The 25,995-nt window shown below is 52.3% G+C and overlaps 1 protein-coding gene across 2 annotated transcripts in view; it reads left to right on the forward strand.

Annotated features, from left to right (window-relative positions):
- The window catches only part of LOC119955649 (collagen alpha-1(XXVII) chain B-like), a 605,839-nt gene that overhangs the window by 428,537 nt on the left and 151,307 nt on the right, over positions 1–25,995 (forward strand). For both annotated transcript variants that reach the window (XM_038782071.1, XM_038782070.1), the window contains exons 29-32: positions 6,398–6,451; positions 7,158–7,202; positions 7,339–7,383; positions 18,841–18,894. In XM_038782071.1, coding sequence (XP_038637999.1) covers positions 6,398–6,451; positions 7,158–7,202; positions 7,339–7,383; positions 18,841–18,894 — 198 coding nt within the window. The remainder of the gene's footprint in view (positions 1–6,397; positions 6,452–7,157; positions 7,203–7,338; positions 7,384–18,840; positions 18,895–25,995) is intronic.

A 25,995-nucleotide genomic window follows, 5' to 3' on the forward strand; every position in this document is an offset into this window, starting at 1 on the left:
CCGAGTGGCCTGCCGAGCCCGACCGGTTCACGCCGGCGCCAACCACACCTGGTCGCTGCCGGCGTGAACATCGCGCGACCTCTGCGTGTGGGGCCTGCGGGGGGGCGGAGGGAGGATCGAGCACTATGGGCGTGCTCAGGGGGTGTCTGGCCCGTGATCGGTGCCCCCCGATCGGTGGGAAGGCGTCTCTAAAAGGCATCCCTCCGCCGCCCCGCAAGATCAAGCCGCCATGTCAAGGCCAAGCGTCAAGGCCGGGCGCTCGAAATTCACGTGCCGCCGCTCCTAGCCCCCCCCTGGGGGGGGGGGGAGAATAGGGGGCGAGGAGCGGCCTCCGACGCCGGAGTGAAACACTCCGGGTTTCACTCCGGCGTCGGCTGTTTGTTTCCCTTTGGGAGAATTTCGCCCGGGATTTGGTGCGGGTTGAGGCAGGGGGAGTAAAGATTGAAGCTACCTCAGTTTTCACTGTCAGCATCGACAATCTTGCAGTTGTTTTATATTATTTTTAATCCATCCTGCCTTCCATATGCCTTGATTTTGAAACCAGCAGTTATCACATACGCAGTATTATAAAGAAGGAGTTTGTGACTGAGTTGGCCTTGTTTCATTGGGCAGATATGTTGCCTATGTTTGTCTCTATTTCTGGCTGTATCGCACAGTCAGCTTGCCAAGAATACAGAGATGGTTTCTTTTTCCTCGCATGGTTTGATCTGTAAATCTGGCAGCTTCTTTTCCATTGAGTTTGTCCATTTAATTATTTTCGTACAATCCATACAGAATGTGCAACAATTGAGCTGACACCGAATAAAGCAAAGCAGAACCGTTCAGATTTATACATAATAATAACAATAATCTTTATTATTGTCACATTAACACTGCAATGAAGTTACTGTGGAAAGCCCCTAGTCGCCACATTCCGGCACCTGTTCGGATACAGAGAGGGAGAATTCAGAATGTCCAAATTACCCAACAGCACGTCTTCCGGGACTTGTGGGAGGAAACCGGAGCACCCGGAGGAAACCCACGCAGAGACGAGGACCGCACAGACAGTGACCCAAGCTGGGAATCGAACCAGGGTCCCTGGAGCTGTGAAGCAACAGTGCTAACCACTGTGCTACCGTGCCGCCCATTTTATGTCAAGATGTGGTTCTACCGTGACTGCCCACCGTAATCACGTTGAGGGCCAGGCGCATAACATTGTTCTTCACTCCATTCATGCCTGTTCCCCTCCGTGTCTCACATTCCAACCAAAACGAAAGCTGGCGGGTACCAGTCCCGGGTCGGCTGAGTTCCAGGCGCCACGTCCGAAGACTTTGGCGAAAGTGATCTTGCGTTTCGGCGCCAGGGTCACCAGAACCTGTCCCTCGGAGCCCACAAGGTGACCTCTGTATGAACTCCCCTGTTTACAACTCAATTTAGGAAGTTACGGCGCCCCTTCCACGTTCAGATTCATTGCGTTGTGTCTTTGCGGCGCTCTGTTTGTTTCTCCTGACCGGTCCCGTGTTCCTGTGTTCAGGAAGAATGCATTTTAGAATATGTGAACCCCTCATCGACAGTTAACTTTCTGTTCCGGGGTCGGACTTCTCCTGTAAATCTTTGCCTGTTAATCTGTCCCAGATTGGAAATGTTCAAGTGCCCCAAGGGCAACCTGATTGTTTTATAGGAGATTATGGAAACATCAGAAACAATTTGGTTTTTACAGCATCAAGCGGTTATGATTCCTATCTCAGTGTTTTAAAGGCTTTCGCAGAATCTTTCTTACCTCTTTTCACATCTGCTGTGTACGATGGTTTGCAGAGCAGGGGCGAGAATATCCCAGCTCTATCTCTTTTATGGATAACAAATCTTAGAATTTACAGTACAGAAGTAGGACATTCGGCCCATCGAGTCTGCACCGGCCCTTGCAAAGAGCACCCTACTTAGCCCACACCTCCACCCTATCGCCGTAACCCAGTAACCCCACTTAACCTTTTTGGACACATAGGGCAATTTAGCGCGGCCAATATACCTAACCTGTACATCTTTGGACTGTGGGATCTGGGCAGAGTGGTACCCTAGCACTCTCGCTGCCACCCGGGCACATTGGCAGTGCCACCTGTGGTGGTATGATTAGCATAGCTGCCTGCCATTGGTGCCGAACACCAGCTTACCATTGACCCTGGTCGGTCATGTGCCTCTCTACCGGTTGGTTGAGACCAGTCATGTGACGGCTCCCCGATTGGTCGAGAGGCTGAGTTAACCCCGCCTCCAGGGTGGGGTATAAATACCCAGTACTCCCGGCGGTCGTCCTTCTACTGTAATCGACCGCAGGTCTAACATAGAACATAGAACAGTACAGCACAGAACAGGCCCTTCGGCCCTCGATGTTGTGCCGAACAATGATCACCCTACTTAAACCCACGTAACCCGCATACCCATAACCCAACAATCCCCCCATTAACCTTACACTACGGGCAATTTAGCATGGCCAATCCACCTAACCCGCACATCTTTGGACTGTGGGAGGAAACCGGAGCACCCGGAGGAAACCCACGCACACACGGGGAGGACGTGCAGACATCTAGTAGATTAAAGCCATACTTTTGTTCAGCAACTTGTCTCGCGTTCAATTGATGGTACATCACCACCCAGCCACCCTGGTTCTGTCATTCAATAACCTTGTGGCCGATCTTGGGCTTGAACTCCACTCTCCCGCCCACTTTCCATATCCATGGGTTCCCTGAAAGACCAACGGTCTGTCTATCCCAGCCTTAAACATATGCAACAATGGCACATCCCATAACCCTCTTGTGCAGAACATTCCAACGATATTTTGCTTTTTAATCTCTATCTACTTAAGCATAATACTCCATTATCAAGTACCACGTTTGTTTGGCTCTGGAGTTGAGTGGACTGCCTTTCCCAGAAGGAGGGACAGGAAGGCAGTGGTGACCCGGGACAGAGCTCCAGGTGGAATGGAAGACTGGACCTTCCTCTGCATATTAACCATCCCATAAAGTTTTAGCAGCTGGATCTTGGCTCTGTGGTCCAAACTGTGTTTTTAAGAAGATACAAATTAGAACCTTTAACAGATGCAGAAAATACCATTTTCGTTTCTTCGTTTCCCGACGGCGATTTTGTAATTGCTGATCGAGCGTAGAATCCCGTTTGGCGATGGAATCGGGGGCAGTGTCTATTTTACGCAGGTTTCGCATGCTCCAGCCCCTCCAAAACGGCACCATCACGGCACGCGCCGCAAGCCGTTGGGACGGCCTCCGGACGTCAGCGGAAGGCCCTCCCCTGATGCTCCGCCCCCCCGATGGGCTGAGTTCACGATGGCGCCAGCCGTGCGGGAAGTCGGCTTGGCGGCTGCGGACTGAGTCCGGCGCTGCCAGACGGGAGCCGTGCTGGTGGTCAGAGGGGGGGGGCTTCCGAGAGGGCTCGGGGGGACTGGTAGGGGTGGTGAGGGGGTGTCCGGGGGGGGGCACTATCTGGCAGGTCGGGTCCGTGCGCGACGCAACCGCTGCAGGTCGTCGGCGTGCGTATGTGCGGCTACAGACCCGGCTATTCTCCGGCCGTTTACTTCGTGGAGGTCAGCCATTTTACTTGGCACGGCTGCTAGCCCCTCACCGGTCGCAGCATCGGCACCGCCGATTTTTTTCATCGTGAAATGCCACAGATCCTCCAGACTTGGCCTCAGAATCAGAGAATCTGGCCCGTGGTCTGTTCAAGGTTAAAATAACTCAACCAGCAGCGCTTGCAAAACCTAAACAAAATGTTTCCTGGTGGATGTGATTCCTTGATTGGGCACCACTTGAACAATCCTGAATGTGTCAATAGCTACACGAACAAGCTAATTAAGATGCCCAGAATGGGGGGAAAGACAGTAACAACAGGGGGAAAGACAGTAACAACGGGGGGAAAGACAGTAACAACAGGGGGAAAGACAGTAACAACGGGGGTATAAGAATCCTGGCCCAAACTAGTCTTTAAACCTTAAAATGGAACATCAGTAAAAACTGAGATCTGGGGCGGGATTCTCCCCTACCCGGCGGTGCGGGGGGTCCCGGCGTAGCAGAGTGGTGCCAACCACTCCGGCGTCGGGCCTCCCCAAAGGTGCGGAATTCTCCGCACCTTTAGGGGCCAAGCCCTCACATTGAGGGGCTAGGCCCGCGCCGGAGCGGTTGGCACCACACCGACTGGCGCCAAAACCGGCTCCAGCGGCAATTGACGCCCGGCGCCGGGGCTGGCCGAAAGGCCTTCGCCGGTTCGCGCATGCGCGGTGCGTCAGCTGCCGCTGACGTCACCACCGGTGCATGCGCGCTGGGGGATTCTCTTCCGCCTCCGCCATGGTGGAGGCCTTGGCGGCGATGGAAGAAAAGGAGTGCCCCCATGGCACTGGCCTGCCGGCCGATGGGTGGGCCCCGATCGCGGGCCTGGCCATCGTGGGCGCATCCCCCCGGGGTCCGATCGCCCCGCGCCCCCCCCAGTACCCCGGGGGCCCGCTCGCGCCGCCAATCCCGCCGCCACCAGAGGTTGTTCAAACCACGGCGGCGGGAGAGGCCTCCCAGCGGCGGGACTTCGGCCCATCGCGGGCCGGAGAATCGCTGCAGGGGGCTCGCCGATCGGCGGGTGGTGTTTACCGCCCCCGCCAATTCCTGGGTGGCGGAGAATTTCTGCCACGGCGGGGGCTGGATTTTCGGCGGCCCTGGGCGATTCTCCGAACCTGCGGGGGGTCGGAGAATTTTGCCCCTTTAAGAATACTGATTCGAACCGTTTCTTTCCCATTGGGTAAATCAGTCGTGTTTGTAACATGGCCCATTTACACTTGCTATAAGCAACATACATCCATGTGGATTCATCTGTTTTCTGCAAACAAAAGGAACCCGGTCAAGCTTCGCACCTTTTTATGAATTGCCTGGGAGTTTGTGGAGCCTGTACCTTCCCATTGTTTTCCCCATGGTGAGGCATCAGCCAATCAGAATCGACTTGCCAACCAATCAAACACCCCTTTCCTCCCACAGTGTAAATAGTTCTGGTCACCGACAAAGTGGGATTCTTGCAGTTGTCCTGAAGAGTGTGAGACGAGAGATTGTCGGCCGCCAGCCATGTCTCCCTTTTCAGCAACATTCGAGGAATAAAAAACTGTGCCTTTCATTCTATGTGACAAAAACAATACAAAACACCTGCTGCAGAGCCAGGAGACACATGGAGCAGGATTCTCCGACCCCGCGCCGGCTCGGAGAATCGCCGGCAGGCCCCACGAATCGCGCCATGCCGGCACGCGATTCTCCGGAGAATCGGCGTCATCGGCGCCGACGTGATTGGCGCGGCGGCAGTCGCGGGCCGCTCTACGCGGCCGACCCGCCGATTCTCCGGCCCGAATGAACCGAGCGGCCATAAGAGAAAAACCAAATCCCACCGCCGCCGTTCTAACCTGCTCCAGGCCGGCTGGACCTCGGTGTTGAAGGATCGGGTGGTGGCCTGTGGGGGATGAGGGGTGGACCGACCCCGGGGTGGGGCTCCGATGTGGCCTGGCCCGCGATCGGGGCCCAATGATCGGCGGGCCGGCCTCTCTGGCTGGGAGCTTCCTTTACTACATGCCGGCCCCTGTAGCCCTGTGCAATGTTGTGTAGGGGCTGGCGAGTTGAAGGAGGCCACTGCGCATGCGCAGATCCCGCAGCGCACAGTCCGCGCCGGGATCAGCAGCTGGTGCAGCGTGTAGGGGCCAGAATTATTCCTGGCGGCGGCCCGTTTACGCCGTCGTAAAACGCGGCGTGGACACTCTGCCGCGGGATGGGAGAATCCCGCCCCTGAACTGTCGATGACCCTGTGCCTGTTTAATGGAAGTGTGTGCAATCGTTTGAACTTTCCGTGCACTAGATGCAAAATATGCATTTTCTTTTGTCCACGGAATTATCAAAATATATATTTTTTTTGTAATTGACAGTCCCTGAATGTACTTTACAGACGAGAAAAAAGTCTTCAATCACGAGAGTCGTCGTTTACACACTTTTTCCAAAAGTGTATTTCTAGCTCTAACTTGGATCTTTACTGAATGTCTTTAAAGGGATTAACCATTCAGACAAGCCACAGAAATTTTTAAAAAACGGTTATCCTGACAGCCGATAATGTTGTACTTTCTGGTATCAATGAAAGAGTGTGGGTTGTGGTGAGGGGGTTGGGGGGGGGGGGGGGGGGGGGGGGCGCGACGCAGGTGGCAAAGAAAAGAGGACATCAGGAAACAAAACAGGAAACAGAATTAGAGAGTGAACAGGCCAGCAGAGCATGATAGGAAAAGGGATACAGGGAAGATTAGAAAGGAAAATTCCGGCACAGCATCAACTCTGCGCTGAGGCTCAAAGTTGGGAGAAGTACGAGAGAGACACCTGCTGTTCAAATCATCTGTTCTGTCTTTCAGGGTGCCAGAGGCTCTGACGGTCCTACAGGAGAGCCAGGTTCATCAGGTATCAAGGTACGTAACCGGGGGTCGAGCCGTGAAGGCGGGAGGCTAATTTCCAGGTAACAGGGAACTTGCTCTTAAAAGCAAGTGGTAAATGAAAGCTATGAAGCAAGGGGACTCACCGAATTACGTTGTTAGCCATGTTGCTTCTGTGGAAAGGTTTCATAAGCTATCAACAGAATTTCACTATTGCCTTTCTTCACAGTTTTTCAAATAGCTGATTACATTTATTGAAATTAATATTTAATTTCCACGTTTCAGTATGTTCTGCACATTTTATGGAAACATGAATGCTGGTATAATAATAATAATCCCACATTAACACGGCAACGAAGTTACTGTGAAAACCCCTAGTCGCCACATTCCGGCGCCTGTTCAGGTGCACGGAGGGAGAATTCAGAATGTCCAATTCACCCAACAAGCACGTCTTTCGGGACTTGTGGGAAGAAACCGGAGCACCCGGAGGAAACCCGCGCAGACACGGGGAGAACGTGCAGACTCCGCAGAGGCAGTGACCCAAGCCGGGAATCGAACCCGTGACCCTGACGATGAAGCAACAGTGCTTTCCTAATGAGGATTAACCTAAATAAAGACATTTTCTATTCTGCCCAATGGTAGGGTTATCGGATGAATAGGCCACTCGTCCCCACGTGGATGAGCTATTTATGCCCCAACTAATGATTTAAAGTTTTTAAATATTGTCCCTTTTTCCCAACAGGGGTCTCCAGGGGATCAAGGTCGGACTGGACCAGATGGACAAAGGGTATGTGAAACCAAAGAGATGGTCCAATATTATCATTTTTATTTTTCCAAATTATGTGGTGTTTTTCTGGCATGCACTTGAACACGAGTCATATTTCTGACAACGCGACCATTAAACTCTTCCACTTTATTCACAGGGTAAAAGAGGGGAACCAGGAGGCACAGGATCATCAGGATTTCCAGTAAGTCACAAAGTCATTATGGCACCAGGAAGCCATTCAGTCCATTGAGTCAATGCCAAATGTTTGAAATGTTGGAATGCTTCTGAGTAACGTGTTTTGAAGCAAGCTAACTTCCGTGACAATATTTCCCGAAGCTTTAACTGTCCTCAGCAATCACCCTGAAACGTAGAACAAAAGTTCTTCCTCTAACAAAACGAAACCGCCGAGTAAGCTGTTTGAAGAGCAATAAGATGACTAATTGTCGAACAGAACCCGAGGCATGTGGTCGAAGCTTTTCATCTTCAGGACAGATGCAGGAATGCCGAATTTCAAAGGGAGCAACAATTTATACTGCATAGGAAAAGGGATGCTTATTGGTTGGCAAGTCGGCTCTGATTGGTCGAGAGGTTGCCATGGCAAATGGACCAGGGAGGTACAGTCTCCCATGCCTTAGTTTATTCAAAAAAGGTGCAATGCCTGGACACGTTCCTTTTGCCTGCAGAGGACAGGACCCTGCCTATGAATGTATGTAGCTTCGAGCAAGAGTAAGTGAGCCTGACTGACTAGTCAAGTTACCCTTGTTTCCCAGGTGAGAAGCAGGTCCCAATATGACGCATGTATACTTTTTTCATACCAAGCATGTGCTACCTGTCATAGAGATTAGAACACTCCAGTTACTTCCAGCTCACCATACATGCATGGGGGGCAGGTTTTGCTCAGTTGGCTGGGCGGCTGGTTTGTGATGCGGAGCAAGGCCAACAGCGCAGGTTCAATCCCCGTACCGGCTGAGGTCATACATGCCTTCTCGACCTTACCCCTCGCCTGAGGTTTGGTGACCCTCAGGTTAAATCACCACCAGTCAGCTCTCCCACCCCCCCCCCCCCCCCACCCCCCTTCAAAAGGGAAAGCAGCCTGTGCTCATCGGGGACTGTGGTGACTTTACTTCACTGTAGGAACAAATCAGGGGCTAACCTCCTATTTCAGGCCCTTTGCCAAATGGGATCACGCTGCCCATATTTCATTCACCTTTCTCCAAGGCAGAGCCAGAAAACCAAAGGTGGTTTCCTTAAAGGGATCACTGGAGACTGCCACTAATTAGGGAACAGTTTTAGATCTACCTGCGTGAGAGGCCAGAAAGAGCCTCCTGAAGTCCAAGTCTTGGTTCAAAGTAGCCCTTTTGTCATAAGGTCATGGGTTCAAGTCCCACTACAGCGATTTATAAAGGACCTGGTTGACTCCAGTGCGGTAGCGAGGGCCTGCTGCACTATCAGGGGCGCTGTCTTCAAAATCATACCATGGCATTAATTCGAAGAAGAACAGGTGATTGCTCCTCCATGTTCCAGTGATGACTGTTGGCGCAATTTAAATTCAATCAATAAATCTGAAATAAATCGGTCATGGTGACCATGACAACTGTCATCCATTGTCACAAAAATCCATCTGGTTCACTCAGTCCCTTTAGGGAAGGAAATCTGCCGCCCTTACCTGGTCTGGCCGACAGGTGACTCCAGACCCGCAGCAATGCGGTTGACTCTTAGCTGACCTCTGACCCCCAGCAAGCCGCTCAGTTCAAAGGGAAATTAGGGATGGCCAACAAATGCCGGCCCACCCAGCGACACCCACGTCCCATGAAGGAATTTTTAAAAATCTCTCAGCCAACATCATTAAAACAGGTTGTCTGGGGAAGTTGTTATTTTATGCTGCATTTCCGACAATACAACAGTGAATTGCTTGGTACACACTGAGGGGGTGTGAATGCAAATTCTGACTTATTTCCTGGCTTCGTGGTGAAACTGCGATCTGCCTGCAAACACTCGTCTGGTGGAGTCCCAGCTGGCTGATCTCACCGTCCCTCACCACTCCCAAGCTTTCTCTGGGGCCGGTGCTGCCCAGCAGCGTCTCTCCGGCAACAAGCAAAGAATTAAAGCCGGCCGATCAACTTTGCCGGTTTTGCTGCTGGCCCCGTTAGCTGCATCTCGAATCTAATCTGCAGCCCTGCAATCTGAGCATCTCTGGGTCACCAGTCCAGACTTCTGGCTTCCTGGTCCAGTAACATAACCGTGATGCTGTCACACGCCACGTCCAGCAACATAACCGTGATACCGTCACACGCCACGTCCAGCAACATAACCGTGATGCTGTCACACGCCACGTCCAGCAACATAACCGTGATGCTGTCACACGCCACGTCCAGCAACATAACCGTGATACTGTCACACGCCACGTCCAATAACATAACCGTGATACTGTCACACCCCACGTCCAGTAACATAACCGTGATACTGTCACACGCCACGTCCAGTAACATAACCGTGATGCTGTCACACGCCACGTCCAGTAACATAACTGTGATACTGTCACACGCCACGTCCAGTAACATAACCGTGATGCTGTCACACGCCACGTCCAGTAACATAACCGTGATACTGTCACACACCACGTCCAGCAACATAACCGTGATACTGTCACACGCCACGTCCAGTAACATAACCGTGATGCTGTCACACGCCACGTCCAGCAAAATAACCGTGATGCTGTCACACGCCACGTCCAGTAACATAACCGTGATGCTGTCACACGCCACGTCCAGTAACATAACCGTGATACTGTCACACGCCACGTCCAGTAACATAACCGTGATGCTGTCACACGCCACGTCCAATAACATAACCGTGATACTGTCACACGCCACGTCCAGTAACATAACCGTGATACTGTCACACGCCACGTCCAGTAACATAACCGTGATGCTGTCACACGCCACGTCCAGTAACATAACCGTGATACTGTCACACGCCACACCCAGTAACATAACCGTGATACTGTCACACGCCACGTCCAGTAACATAACCGTGATGCTGTCACACGCCACGCCCAGTAACATAACCGTGATGCTGTCACACGCCACGCCCAGTAACATAACCGTGATACTGTCACACGCCACACCATGCTTTGCCGGTGTAGCAATAGACAACAGAATCTGCAGCTGATGTTTCTTTTTTTGCCCCATTGCCGAGGTTCAGAGGCCATTGCAGAGTCTCATAATGGGCTGAAATCATTAAGTTCCAAACAAGCCAGTGATGAAACCCTGGATCCTTGCGGCTCGAAGCCATGTCAGGTGGCGACCTTGGGCTGATTCAATTCCTAGGCCTTAGTTTAATTCACGTCTCTTTGTTGCTATTTATTTTGCGTACCTCCGCATCGACGTGACCCTGACTGAAGAATCTATCTTCGGAATTTCATCCTCTGGCGCACGAATACTTGATTAAAAACAAATGGCCAATTAGAAGCAAATCAAGACGTCCAGCATGATATATGGCCTCCACCTGGAACTGTGAAGTGCAAACATTGAGCGATTGCTTTCCTCAAGGCCCCATACTCCCTGCTCCCCCCCCCACACCCCACACCCCCTTCTCCAAACCTCCCATCCCCCACACTCGCACCCCTGACAACTGCTCAAAACACCTTGTTGGAAGCTTGGCCGTTGAGGAAAGGGGTAGTAAATTTCAATATCCTGCCTATTCTGCCATGCTCCTTTGTTAATCCCGTACCGTTCATTGGGGAAAGCTACCACCTAGCATGGCAATAAGCCACAGGGACGCTGCATTCAACCATTGGCCTGTTCAGAGCTTACCAATTCCCGCCCAGCCGGCACACCATGAGCTATAATTGGCCTCTGCACCTCTGAAAATAGAGCAGGAAAGAAATCAAGCCTAGATTTTGTCATTGATTGCTTTACCAGTAAAGTCTGCCCCGGGGTATGGCAGCAACAATGTTATGCTAATGGACCAGTAAGTCGAGGGAATGGACTAATGATCCGGAGACGCAGCTCAGATTCCATCAGCGTGGCTGGGGAATTCAGTTGATTCAATAAATCTGGAATGAAACATTAGTATTAGTGAAATGAGCATGCAATCACCGGTTTATTGTAAAAACCCATCTGGTTCACTAATACCTTTTAGAAAAGGAAACCTGAGGTGAGATTCTCCGACCCGCCACACCAGTTTTCCGGTGCAGCGCGCCCCCGCCTGGCGGTGGGATTCTCTGTCACGCCAACCAGCCAATGGGGTTTCCCATTGTGGGTAGCCCCACGCCGTCGGGAAATGCCCGGGCGAGGGTACACTGCCGGCATAACGGAGAACCCTGACAGCGGAGAATCCAGCCCACTGTGTTCTTACCCAGTCTGGCCCATATGTAACCCACATAAATGTGGTTGACTGGCCTCTGAAAGTGGCCCTAGTGAACCACTCAGTCGTACGAATGGCTACCCCAAAATACAATAAGAATGAAACGGGCAGCGCGGTAGCGTAGTGTTTAGCACTGTTGCTTCACAGCTCCAGGGCCCCAGGTTCGATTCCCGGCTTGGGTCACTGTCTGTGCGGAGTCTGCACGTTCTCCCCGTCTCTGCGTGGGTTTCCTCCGGGTGCTCCGGTTTCCTCCCACAGTCCAAAGATGTGCCTGTGAGGTGGATTGGCCAATGCTGAAATTGCCCTTGGTGCCCAAAAAAGTTAAGTGGGGTTACAGGGATAGGGTAGAGACGTGGGCTTGATTGGGGTGCTCTTTCCAAAGGCCAGTGCAGACTCAATGGGTCGAATGGCCTCCTTCTGCACTGTAAATTCTATGATTCTAGGACGGACGACCTGGCACTGACCTAGGCTCAGGATTCGGAGCCGCACCCTGCCTAGTCAATCCTGAAAAAACTGGTCTTGGGACAGGTGGTGAGAGCATCAACATAAGGGGAAAAACCAACTTGAACTATGTTCTCACCACTCTACCTATCTCAGGTGGACCAGCCAGATGTGGCTACAGGAGTAGGGCAGAATCTGGGTATTCTGGAGCAGGTGGCAGCAACTCACCCAGGCCCTTTGGGCAGCATTTTCCAAACCCGTGACTTATACCATCTCAAAGAACAAGGGCACCAGGTGTATGGGGAACACCGCCGCCTGCAAGGTTCCCCTCAAAGTCGCACACCACCTTGACTTGGAATTTTATCACAGTTTCTTTATGGTTGCTGGGTTAAAATTCTGGAAACCCCTCCCTCGCAGCACTCTAGGGCACCACCCCTATCTCGACTGCAACGGTTTAAGAAGGCCTACTCAAGTGTAATAAGGCATGGGCAGTAAATTCCTAGCCACTGATGCCCACCCTCATCTCACGAATGAACAAAAAATTGCTTGTTGGATGAGCGACCAAAGAAGCCCCAGCTCTGGCACACGTCCCTACATCTGAATAACATTTTCATCAGTTAGAACATTATTTTTCTTTATAAATTTAGTGTACCCAATTCATTTTTTCAAATAAGGGGCAATTTAGCCTGGCCAATCCACCTAACCTGCGCATCTTTGGGTCGTGGGGACGAAAGAGAGGTTGAGTAGATTAGGATTATTTTCATTAGAAAGACAGAGGTTGAGGGGGAAACCTCATTGAGGTCTACAAAATCATGAGAGGTATAGACAGGGTGGATAGCAAGAAGCTTTTTCCCAGAGTGGGGGACTCAATTACTGGGGGTCACGAGTTCAAGGTGAGAGGGGAAAAGTTTAACGGAGATATGCGTGGAAAGTTCTTTACGCAGAGGGTGGTGGGTGCCTGGAACGCATTGCCAACGGAGGTGGTAGAGGCGGGCACGATAGCGTCATTTAAGATGTATCTAGATGGATACATGAATGGGCAGGGAGCAGAGAGATACACATCCTTAGAAAATAGGCGACAGTTTTAGATAGAGGATCTGGATCGACGCAGGCTTGGAGGGCTGAAGGGCCTGTTCCTGTGCTGTAATTTTTCTTTGTTCTTTGCTCTTTCAAACCCACGCTAACATGGGGAGAATGTGCAAACTCCACACGAACAGTGACCCAGAGCCGGGATCGAACCTGGGACCAGTGCTAACCACAGCACCACCGTGCTGCCCTCCATAAATATTTTTTAAATGCCCTATCAAACTATTAATTAATATTAAAACTTGCATCCAATCATGAAAGACTTTCCATCACATATGACTTAAGGTATGGATTTTTACAAACTATTTAAAATACGATTAAAGTATCCTGATGGTCAAATTCATTATCTCATTCGGTTCAAGGGTATTCCACCCAAACCAAATGAATAAAACCTGATTCAAATCAGGCATTTTATGCGGAAGTTATAGAAGAATCTCAAATGATCTGTCGTCCCCAATTTAACGTCACTAATTAACCGGCCATTTCAGAGATCTTGATGACTAAATCGGGATAACTCGGGAGCATTCTGTGCTTAGATCAGGGTTTAGCTTTAAGCTGTTATACTTGGACCTGGTACCATATCCAAGAGGAGTGAATTAAAAGGGGCTTAGCACATTGGAATTACATCCTTGTATCACCATTTTTAATATTTTGCTTGGATTGTGAATTGTGCACAGCAGGGGTCACGGTGAAGTGGTTTGGTGTGCAGGGGTTCTGCGCGTCAATCAAAGCGACACCTTTAAATGGCCTGATTGATGAGCGATTCCATGCAGTGGGAGTTTTAAAACCCCCGCAGCTTAAACCTGTGAATGTGTTTGGTTTCCTTCCCAATTATTTTCCTTTTCACCTTTAAAACAACTTCCAACTGCACCTTCGACAGCTGAAGATTCCGCCCACATCTCAATTAAGGGCAGGGAGTCTATTGGTATCTTGTTAATGTTTGAGCCTCAACCAAAACCGACCAATTGCGTTGCGTGGAATCACAGACTGGTTCCAGCACAGAAGGAGCCCATTTGGCCCAGTCGTTTTGTTGCCGGCTCTCTGAAGGAACGATTCACCCTGGGGGTGCCACTCTTTCCCACCCAGGTTGGGTGGGCTGGCCGTGTTAAATTTCCCCTTGGTGTCCAAAGGTTGGGTGGGATTACGGGGAAAGGCTGTTTCGGAGAGTTGGTGCTGACTTGATGGACCGAATGGCACTGTCGGGATTCTATGGTTAATTCACTGATTTCTGCAATTGCTCACAAAATTGAAGCAGTCCGTCCCTGCATGCAATGTGAGCTGGACAACATCCAGGCGTAGGCTGATCAGTGGAAAATAACACTTACGCCACGCAATTGGAAGTTAATGACCATCCCCAAGGAGAAAGAGCCAAACCACCGTCACTTGACTTTCTCTGATATCATCATCACAGAGTGTTCACCACCCTAGCTTTGCTGACCTGGATGTCATAGCCACGAGACCAGTTCAGATGTCGGATATTCAACCGGAGTGACTCGCCTCCTGGGTTTCCAAAGCTTCTTGGGCGGCACTTCCCAAACCCCTCATATCCCACCCCCTTCAAGGGTCAGAGTAGCAGGAGCTTGGGAGCTCCAACGCCTCCACGTCCCCGTGCAAGTTGCACATCATCCTGACCCGAACATATGTCGCTGTTCCTTCATCATCACTGGGTCGCGGTGCAGGAATTTGCATCCTAAATGCTTTGTGAGGACACTTTCAACTTTAACGCGCTGACTGCAGTAGTTCAGACCAAGCAGTCAGCCAAGCTTATGTTCTCCTCTCATAACCGAGTGGGCGGCACGGTAGCAGTGGTTAGCACTGTGGCTTCACAGCGCCAGGGTCCCAGGTTCAATTCCCCGCTGGGTCTCTGTCTGTGCGGAATCTGCACGTTCTCCCAGTGTCTGCGTGGGTTTCCTCCGGGTGCTCCGGTTTCCTCCCACAGTCCAAAGACGTGCAGGTTAGGAGGTGAAATTGGCCAGGCTAAATTGCCCTTAGTGTCCAAAAAGGTTAGGAGGGGTTGCTGGGTTAGGGTGGAAGTGAGGGCTTAAATAGGTTGGTGCAGACTCAAAGGCCCCAATTGCCTCCTTCTGCACTGTATGTTTTATGTAAGTCACACTATCAACAACACTCACATCCTGAGAATTCATAATACGAGTTAAGGATGGAATTGGCCGCTACATAAGTGAAAACGTTTTGCTGCCTAAACACATGGGCACAAATTTATTATATGACCGAGTTGTACGTATGTGTTTGATTTTAGTTAACAACCCACTGACAACGTTGCAAGAGTGCTTGTTTTGAATCGTGCAGCTTCTCAGGATACTACTTTAACTGGGAAGAGAAGCATTGCCACACAGGAGACCCACCTCTGTCCCCCTGCTCTAATGCATTGCATTGACCTCTGTCCCCCTGCTCTAATGCATTGCATTGACCTCTGTCCCCCTGCTCTAATGCATTGCATTGACCTCTGTCCCCCTGCTCTAATGCATTGCATTGACCTCTGTCCCCCTGCTCTAATGCATTGCATTGACCTCTGTCCCCCTGCTCTAATGCATTGCATTGACCTCTGTCCCCCTGCTCTAATGCATTGCATTGACCTCTGTCCCCTGCTCTAATGCATTGCATTGACCTCTGTCCCCCTGCTCTAATGCATTGCATTGACCTCTGTCCCCCTGCTCTAATGCATTGCATTGACCTCTGTCCCCCTGCTCTAATGCATTGCATTGACCTCTGTCCCCCTGGTCTAATGCATTGCATTGACCTCTGTCCCCCTGCTCTAATGCATTGCATTGACCTCTGTCCCCTGCTCTAATGCATTGCATTGACCTCTGTCCCCCTGCTCTAATGCATTGCATTGACCTCTGTCCCCCTGCTCTAATGCATTGCATTGACCTCTGTCCCCCTGCTCTAATGCATTGCATTGACCTCTGTCCCCCTGCTCTAATGCATTGCATTGACCTCTGTCCCCCTGCTCTAATGCATTGCATTGACAGCTGCCCTGTCCGTCAGTCTGACCTGAGAGTCCTAGGGCGGGATTTTCGCTGGTGGGGCCTTCCATTCCCGTCGCTGTGGGTCCCCCACCACCACCGCAAGTTCCCCGATGGCGAAGGGGTGCTAACAACAAGAAACCCTGTTGACTGCATCAGCACCAGAGGATTCTTAAAGTAGCGCCGCCACCTTGTTAGCAACGAGACGCTGAGGCGTGATTCAGGCGAGTCAAACAGCGAGACAGCCAGCAATGGCGAGAAGCCCGTGGGGCACTAAAGTGCCGTTAAATACGGGCCGAGATTTTGCCAGAGCGGTGGTCGCGAAACAGCCTGCCAATCGCGCCCAGAAATGACACTTGGGAATGTTTGCGTTAAGTCGCGTCTGTGTCCGTTCTTTTCAAGAGCTAACCAATTATTCTCACTCCCTCTGCTCTCTCCCCATAACCTGGCAAATTTCCCTTTGAAAGTCCCTATTGTATCTACTTCCACTGCCCTTACACGCAGAACCTTCCAGATCATAGCGTCTCATTGCGTAAAAAAAAAACCTACCCCTCCTATCCCACCAATCCCCCAACACCTTGATTTTTTTTTTTTGCCAATTATCTTAACCCTTGTCTCCTCTGAATAATAATCCTTCTGCCAGTGGAGATAGTTTCTCACGACCTGCTTGTTTAAACCCCAAATAATTTTGAACATCTCCACCAAATTGCCCCTCAACCTTTTTGCCGTAAGGAGGTAAGTTCACCATCCGCTATCAGCAAAAATGTACCACTTCAAACTTGAAAACAAAAGTTAGGATCGGCAGGTCAGATTGGTGGAATAGGTTCCATTAGAAAAGAAGAAGAAAGTTAAAATGATGCAAATGGGTCACAAAAGTCTCAGAGAGAATGGGGGCTAAACGGTAAAATAAAGGAAGCAGAAGTAAATTGTTCACAATCTTTATTCAGAAGCGTGGTTTGTCGTTTCTTTCATTCACAGTCTTAATCTTAAAATGTTGGGACGGTGACGGTACAGCCGTGTAGTTCTATTGCAAACCTCCTGACTCGCCAAAGCCTGTCCACCATCTACAATGGTAGCCATGATGTGGAGATGCCGGCGTTGGACTGGGGTGAGCACAGTAAGAAGTCTTACAACACCAGGTTAAAGTCCAACAGGTTTGTTTCAAACACGAGCTTTCGGAGCACGGCTCCTTCTTCAGGTGAATGGAAAGGCTTGTTCCAGAAATGTTTATATAGACACAGTCAGAGATGCCCCGGAATGCGAGCACCTGCAGGCAATCAAATCATCAAAGATGCAGAGAGAGAGGTAACTCCAGGTTAAAGAGGTGTGAATTGTCCCAAGCCAGTTCAGTCGGTAGGCCTCTGCAAGTCCAGGCTTGTTGGTGGGGGCCGAATGTAATGCGACATGAATCCCAGATCCCGGTTGAGTCCGCATTCATGCGTGCGGAACTTAGCTATAAGTTTTTGCTCAGCAATTTTGCGTTGTCGCGTCTCCTGAAGGCCTCCTTGTAGAATGCTGACCCGGAGATCAGAGGCTGAATGTCCTTGACTGCTGAAGTGTTCCCCAACTGGAAGGGAACAGTCCTGCCTGTTGATAGTCGCACAACGAATAAACGGGCATCGTGCGACTATCAACAGGCAGGACTGTTCCCTTCCAGTTGGGGAACACTTCAGCAGTCAAGGACATTCAGCCTCTGATCTCCGGGTCAGCATTCTACAAGGAGGCCTTCAGGAGACGCGACAACGCAAAATTGCTGAGCAAAAACTTATAGCTAAGTTCCGCACGCATGAATGCGGACTCAACCGGGATCTGGGATTCATGTCGCATTACATTCGGCCCCCACCAACAAGCCTGGACTTGCAGAGGCCTACCGACTGAACTGGCTTGGGACAATTCACACCTCTTTAACCTGGAGTTACCTCTCTCTCTGCATCTTTGATGATTTGATTGCCTGCAGGTGCTCGCATTCCGGGGCATCTCTGACTGTGTCTATATAAACATTTCTGGAACAAGCCTTTCCATTCACCTGAAGAAGGAGCCGTGCTCCGAAAGCTCGTGTTTGAAACAAACCTGTTGGACTTTAACCTGGTGTTGTAAGACTTCTTACTGTGCTCACCATCTACAAGGCACAAGTCAGGAGTGTGATGGAATACTCTCCACTTGCCTGGCGGAGCGCAGCTCCAACAACACTCGAGATGTGGTAGTATGACTAGAGGTACTACGGTACCTAGGAGTGTGAGCTACCATTGGTGGAGAAGGCTCGCTGCTCATTGGCCCAAGTGTTTGCATTTCATTGGTCAGGACGTAAGGTAGCTCCGCCCAATGAGGCGGGGTATAAGAACCCGTGTTCCCCAGCAGCCATCCTTCTTTCTGTACTCGAGCTGCTGGGGAAACATCTTGTTGATTAAAGCCTTCAATTCGGACTACTCCTTCGTTTCAGTAGTTATTGATGGCGCATCACAAGAAACCTAACATTGACTAGGACAAAGCAGCCCCGCTTGATCGGCACCCCATCCACCACCTTCAGCAATCACTGTCTCCACCATGGCCGTACGTTGTGTGCCATCTACATGATGCACTGCAGCAACTCACCAAAGCTCCATCAACAGCTCCTTCCAAACCCGTGACCTTTAAACCTGGATAGGGCAAAAACTAAACCGTGTTTCTTTGAATCCAAACAATAACATTACGTTTCTCGACCTGGTCGCGGTTTCATTGTTTTAACTGTTCACCAAACTTTCGACTCGTGTGAATGAACGTAACCCAATCTGTCGTTGTAGGGTATTCCGGGCCCTTCCGGTCCTCCAGGTGCAAAAGGAGTCCGAGGAGAGCCGGTAAGTCCCTTTATCTTTGCTTAATGGGACCCCAGCTGCATGGGAGAATTTGATAGGGAGAGAGACATTCCATATTGTATTTAAAAACTACAGATAGGGGGCGGGATTCTCTCACCCCCACGCCGGGCCGGAGAATCGCCGGGCCTGGTGCCAATCGCGCGATGCCGCCCCGACGCTCTACACGGTCCCCCCCCCCCCCCCCCCCCCCCCGGCGATTCTCCGCCTGGGATGGGCCGAGCGGCCGCCAAGAAAATCCGCGTCTCGCCAGCGCCGTCCACGCGTGGTTTTACCCGGCGGGACCTTGGCGTGCAGCCATCCGGGGGGCGGCCTGGTGGGTGGGGAGGGGGGAGGTCCGACCCCAGGGGGGGGCCTCCGGCGTGGACTGGCCCGCGATCGGGGCGTACCGATCGGCAGGCCAGCCTCTCGGGCTGGGGGCCTCTTTTGCTCCGCGCCGGCCTCTGTAGCCCTACGCCATGTTGCGTCGAGGCCGGCGCGGAGAAGGGAGCCACTGCGCATGCTCAGACTGCCGGCGCCCATTTGATGCCGGTATCGGCACCTGGAGCGGCGTGGGTCACTCCGGTGCCGTGCTGGCCTACTGAGGGGCCCGGAATCACTGCTGCTGAGCGCCTGTTGACACCGTCGTGAAACGTGTGCCGTTTACAACAGCATCAACGGCATCAACACTTAGCCTCAGGATCAGAGAATCCTGCCCAGGGAGTTTGGAGAGACAGTGCTATAATGTCTGAGAGTAGGTTATAGTTTCTGTAACCAAATCCATATTCCGCAAACCCCGGCTTATCAAAGTTAACTTGCTTTGCATTTGAGCATATTCATACAAGGGCTTAACCTTCAGACAACAGGAACGGGCTAAAAGATCACCCACAGGAGGAGTGATACGGGAAGGTTCGTCGTTGGTAAGGCCAGGCATTTGAGATTAATGAAGTGTGTTAAGTTGTGGCAGTAGATGCTCATTGTGTGCCTGTCATGAACTCTGGAATCTGACTGGAGATACTGGTTCTATTGCTTTGATTGTCAGCCTTATGCAAGACTGACAGCTGGCTGTCTCACTTACATGGTGGAAAGTGTACTTGGGCATTGATTAACATATCGTGTCTACTGGTGTGTGACTCTGCACCATATTTAGTCCACAGGAGAAAAATGGGCTTCCTCTGTAACCTAACAAACCATGACACCTCCCATGGTTGTGAAGAGGATGCAGAGATCCTTCAGTGTGATTTGGACAGGTTGAGTGAGTGGGCAATGAATGGCAGACGCAGTAAAATGTGGATAAATGCGAGGTTATCCATTTTGGTAGCAAAAACAAGAATGGCCATAAAGCAGGAGAGGGGAACGTGCAACAAGACCTGGGTGTCCTCGTACACCGGTCACTGAAGGTAAGCCTGCAGGTTCAGCAGGTGGTAAAGAAGGCAAATGGTGTGCTGGCCTTCATTGCGAGAGGATTCGAGTAGGAGTAGGGAGGTCTTGCTGCACTTATACAGGGCCTTGGTGAGGCCACACCTGGAATATTGTGTGCAGTTTTGGTCTCCACATATGAGGAAGGATGTTCTTGCTCTAGAGGGAGTGCAGCAAAGGTTTTCCGGCCTGATTCCTGTGATAGCAGGACTTAAGTACGAGAAGAGATCGAATCGGTTAGGCTTGTATTCACTGGAGTTCAGATGAATGAGGGGGAATCTCATAGAAACCTATAAAATTCTAACAGGACTGGACAGGGTAGATGCAGGAAGGATGTTCCCGATGGTGGGTGTGTCCAGAGCCAGGGGTCACAGTCTGAGGTCACGGGGTAGACCATTTAGTACAGAGATGAGGAAACATTTCTTCACACAAAGAGTGGTGAGCCTGTGGAATTCGTTACCACAAAAAGTAGTTGAGTCCAAAATATTGAATGGTTTCAAGAAGCAGTTAGATATAGCACTTAGAGCGAAGGGGATCAAAGGGAGCAAAGCGGAATTGAGCTATTGAGTTGGATGATCGGCCATGATCATAATTAATGGCGGAGCAGGCTTGAAGGGCTGAATGGCCTCCTCCTGCTCCTATTTTGTCTATGTTCCTATGTTACAATATTGAATCTATGAATTGATATTGACTTCACAGAATACAGGAATTTCAGATGATGAAGGCAGATGCTGTTGTCTCCCAGTAACCCAGACAGTTGGCAACCTTGTCTTTCCATTTGACCTTGTATCCTCTCTAATGCAAGGGTCACGTACTTCTACCTCTGTAATATCGCGACCTCCATCCCCACCTTAGTCCATTTGCCACTGGAACCCTCATCCATGGCCCTGCTGCCTCTCGACTTCATTATTCCAGACCGGCCTCCCATTCCCCACTTTCCATCAACTTTGACTCATTCGACTCGACTTCCGGGCGGCGAGCGAGGAGGTCGCAGGGAGAGGGGCTCCCGCAAGCGCCAGGAAGGAACCCCCCCGACAGGCCGGACGGCGGAGGAGGAGCGGGCGGCAACGGCGGAGGAGGAGCGGGCGGCAACGGCGGAGGAGCGGGCGACAACGGAGGAGCGGCGGGCGGCAGCGGCGGGCGGCAGCGGAGGAGAAGCGGAGGAGAAGCGGAGGAGGAGCGGGCGGCAGCTGAGGAGGAGCGGGCGGCGGCGGAAGGCGGAGGCGAGGAGCGACGGCGACAGGGAGGCCCAGCAGCGGCAGGTCCAACCCCTCTCTCCCCCCCCCCCCCCCCCCCCCCCACGACGCGGGCCGGGAACGGTGCGGTAGCGGCGGGCCCTCTTCCCCCCCCAAACCAGCAGCGGGACACCACCTTCCCCCCCCCAATCAGCAGCGGGGACACCAACTCCCCCCCCCCCCCCAACCAGCAGCGAGGACACCAACCCCCCCCCCCCCCCAACCAGCAGCGAGGACACCAACCCCCCCCCCCCCCCCAACCAGCAGCGGGGACACAAACCCCCCCCCCCCACCCCCCCAACCAGCAGCCCCACTCGCCCCTCCCCCTCCCCCCAACTGCAGTGACCACCACGTGGCAAGGACAAAGGGGGACTCTCTCTCTCTCTCTCCTGGGCGAGTGGAGAGAGAAAACAAAAGAAAAAAGAGACTTATATTTCTGTTCTTTTTTTAAAATAAAAACCCAAAAGAAAACTGGTAAAGAGAAAAGGGGTGAAATAAAGGGGTAAAGGAAAGAAGGGGGGAAATAAATTTTTCATTTAAAAAAAAAAAAAATATATACATATATTTTTATATATATATAAATAAAAGTAAAATAGGGTGCGGAAAAGGGGGAAAAGAAGAACAAGGAGAGAAGAAACGATGAAGGGGAAGGGGGAGAAAAAAATGCCAGAAGGGACCCAAGAGAAAGGGGGCACCGGAGGTGGACGGGGCAAAGGGCAAACCAGCTTGGGCGAACGAGTCAACACGCGAAGCAGCGGGAAGAATGTATCGCCGCATCCAAAAGGGCTGGACGGGCGGGCAACCTCTCCCCTGGGGTTAGAGGGGGGCGTGAATTGGAAGGAAGCCATTGCAGAGGTGGTGAGGGAGCAGCTGCAGGCAATCAAGGCAGAGTTAAAAGCAGACACAGAGGCCGCAGCACAGGCAGCAATGACCAGGGCCATGTCAGGGGTGCAGCAGGCTCTGACCAGAATGGAGGAGAAAGTGGATGCCCAAGGGAAGATACTGGAAGCCCAAGGGAAGATACTGGAAGCCCACGGGGCAACCATTAAAGAGCTGGAGAAGGCAGCGACTGACGTGAGCGACCGGGTCATGTCCCTGGAGAGGGAAATGGCGAAACTGAGTGCAACACAGGGGAGCCTGAAGGGCAGGGTAGACGACCAGGAGATCAGCTCGAGAAGGCAAAACATTAAGATAGTGGGCCTGCCAGAGGGGATAGAGGGTAGAAATCCCACAACATTCGTGGCTGCGATGCTGGGCTCCTTAGTGGGGCGGGAAACTTTTCCCACCCCACCGGAAATGGACAGAGCTCATCGGTCACTGCGCCCGAAGCCCAAGGAAGGGGAAAAACCGAGAGCAGTTATAGCCAGACTGCACCGGTACCGGGATAGGGAGACAATCCTGCGCTGGGCCAAGGAGAATAGAGCCTGCAATTGGGACGGGCACGCCATCAGAATCTACGAGGATTTTGGAGCGGACATAGCTAAGAGACGGGCGGAGTTCAACAGAGCGAAAGCAGCTCTCTATAAGAACAAAGTACGTTTTGGTATGCTGTACCCAGCAAAACTCTGGGTCACATACCAACACAAGGAATATTTCTTTACAGCCCCTGCCGAGGCGAATAGATTCGTTGAGGAGCACGGGCTGGAAAAACGCCATGGGAAGTAGGGACGAGGGGCCCATGGCAAGGAGATACGTCATGCCGACGGGGGGGTGGGGAGGGGCGAGGCAAAGCCAGCCCCCTCCCCCCTGGCAGGAGCACCCAGGAAAAACAACCCAATGCCCAAGGGCCCGCTCCAGGTGGGAGGCCAGGCCCCGGCACGAGGGAACGGGAGTACTGGAGAGGGGAGAGGGGAAGGGGGACAGCAACCTCCGAGCGGGGAGCCACCGTGCTAGCAGGAAAGCTAGCGAAGGGGGCGCGCAACAGAGCAGGGCCGCAGCGCACCCCCAACAGGGGGGAAGGCGCCAGGCAGGGGAGGGGGGGGATCACCCATCAAAGGTGGGAGAGCAAATGGGGACAGGAATGGGGGAGAGAGGGGCAATGGAGGGGTACACAGGGGTATCCCCGAAAGGGATAGAGCGGGGGGGGGGGGCACTCGGGGGGCGAGAGACCAGGGAGGGGAAATGCAGGGACGAAGGGACAAAAGAGGCCAGAAAGGGAATAGGGCCACAAAGTGCCACAGACAAGGGCTCGAAACAGGGAACTGCTGCAAACACCCACCCAGTACGGTCTGTGGGTGAAGGGGCCCCCCGGAGTGCAGGGGGCTACCCGCGTGGCGGACACACAGTGGACGGCCATGGCGGGTGTCCCCGGGACAAGGGGGAACCCCGGAGCGCAGGGACCCGACCGCATGGGGAGAGCAGTGATAGTGGACATCCTGGACGGCCCCCTAACAAAGGGAAACCCCAGAGGGCAGGGGCGCGTCCACCGGACAAATATGGTTAACCCCACAGGAGCAAGGGGGCAGAAGCCCCCCACCAGAATAGTCACCTGGAACGTAAGGGGACTTAATGGCCCAGTGAAGAGATCTAGAGTCCTCACCCACCTTAGAAACATGAGGGCCGACATAGTCTTCCTCCAAGAGACGCACTTGAGGGAGCAGGACCAACTGCGGGTAAGAAAGGGCTGGGTGGGACAAACCTATCATTCCTGTTATGGGGCAAGGGCCAGGGGGGTGGCGATCCTGATTGGCAAGAGGACAATGTTTAGGGCGACAAAGACGGTTACGGACCCAGGGGGACGGTATGTCATGGTCAGCGGGGCCCTGGATGGGGCGCCGGTAGTCCTAGTTAACGTGTATGCGCCCAACTGGGACGACACGAGCTTCATCCAAAAGACCATGGCAGAAATCCCGGACATAGCGACGCACCGACTAATCATGGGGGGGGACTTCAACTGTGTACAGGACCCAACGACGGACAGATCAAACCCCAGAACGGGGAAAACCTCAAACATGGCAAGGGAACTCAGTCACTATATGGAGCAGATGGGAGCAGTAGACCCCTGGAGATTCGCCCACCCGGGGGAGAAAGAATTCTCTTTCTTCTCCCCAGTACACAACGTGTACACCAGAATTGACTTCTTTGTGGTGGGGAAAACGGTGCTTCCAGAGATAGACAAGGTGGAATACTCCGCAATTGTGATATCAGACCACGCCCCACACTACATGGATGTGCGGCTAGAGACGGGAAGGGCCCAGCGCCCCAAATGGAGGTTGGACGGTGCCTTACTAGCTGACAAGGCCTTCAGCGAAAGGATAGCGCGGGCCATAGCGGAGTACACTGAGATCAACCAAAACGGGGAGGTCTCACCCTCCACGTTCTGGGAAGCGCTTAAGGCCGTACTAAGAGGGGAAATCATAGCCTACAAAGCGCAAAGAGATAGGGAGGAAAGGGTGGCTAGGCAGAAGCTGGTCGACTCCATACTGGAGGTAGACCATAAATACTCCGAGGCCCCGACCGTAGAACTCCTGGCGGAGAGGAAAGAATTACAAAGGAACTTTGACCTGCTCTCCACCAGGAAAGCAGTACACCAACTCCGCCAGGCACGCGGGGCCCTATACGAACACGGAGACAAAGCCAGCCGCCTGTTGGCCCACCAGCTGAGAAAGCAGGCAGCCAGCAGAGAAATTGCGCAAATCAGAGATACCAGAGGCACGTTGGAAACAGAACCAGAGAGGATTAACAAAACCTTCAAGGCCTTCTACCAAGAGCTGTACACCTCAGAGCCCCCAACGGGGAAGGCTGGGATGAACCGGTTTCTTGACGGACTGGACATACCAGTTGTGGGAGAGGGCAGAAAACGGGATCTGGAAGCACCACTAGCACTGGGAGAGATCATGGACAGCATTAGCTCCATGCAGGCGGGGAAGGCGCCGGGACCGGACGGATTCCCGGCGGACTTCTACAAAAAATTTGCGACAGCGCTGGCCCCGCACCTGCGGGAGATGTTCACAGACTCGCTAGCTAGGGGCACATTGCCACCCACGTTAGCACAGGCCTCAATCTCGCTGATACCTAAGAAAGACAAAGACCCAACGGAATGTGGGTCATACAGACCCATATCTCTGCTGAATGCAGACGCCAAAATACTGGCCAAAATCCTAGCCAAGAGGCTAGAAGACTGTGTACCTGAGGTGGTCACAGAGGACCAGACGGGCTTTGTCAAAGGTAGACAGCTTACCGCGAACATCAGGCGCCTGCTGAACGTGATAATGACCCCCTCCGGGGAGAGAACACAAGAGGTGATCGTCTCCCTGGACGCAGAAAAGGCCTTCGACAGAGTCGAGTGGAAATACCTCATAGAGGTACTGGAGCGGTTCGGGCTTGGAACAGGGTTCACCGCTTGGGTAAAGCTCCTGTACAACGCACCCATGGCGAGTGTACAGACCAACAATACCAACTCCCAATACTTCCAGCTGCACAGGGGCACCAGACAAGGATGCCCACTGTCCCC

Source organism: Scyliorhinus canicula, chromosome 21 (genome assembly GCF_902713615.1).
Source record: "Scyliorhinus canicula chromosome 21, sScyCan1.1, whole genome shotgun sequence".
Lineage (NCBI taxonomy): Eukaryota > Metazoa > Chordata > Chondrichthyes > Carcharhiniformes > Scyliorhinidae > Scyliorhinus > Scyliorhinus canicula.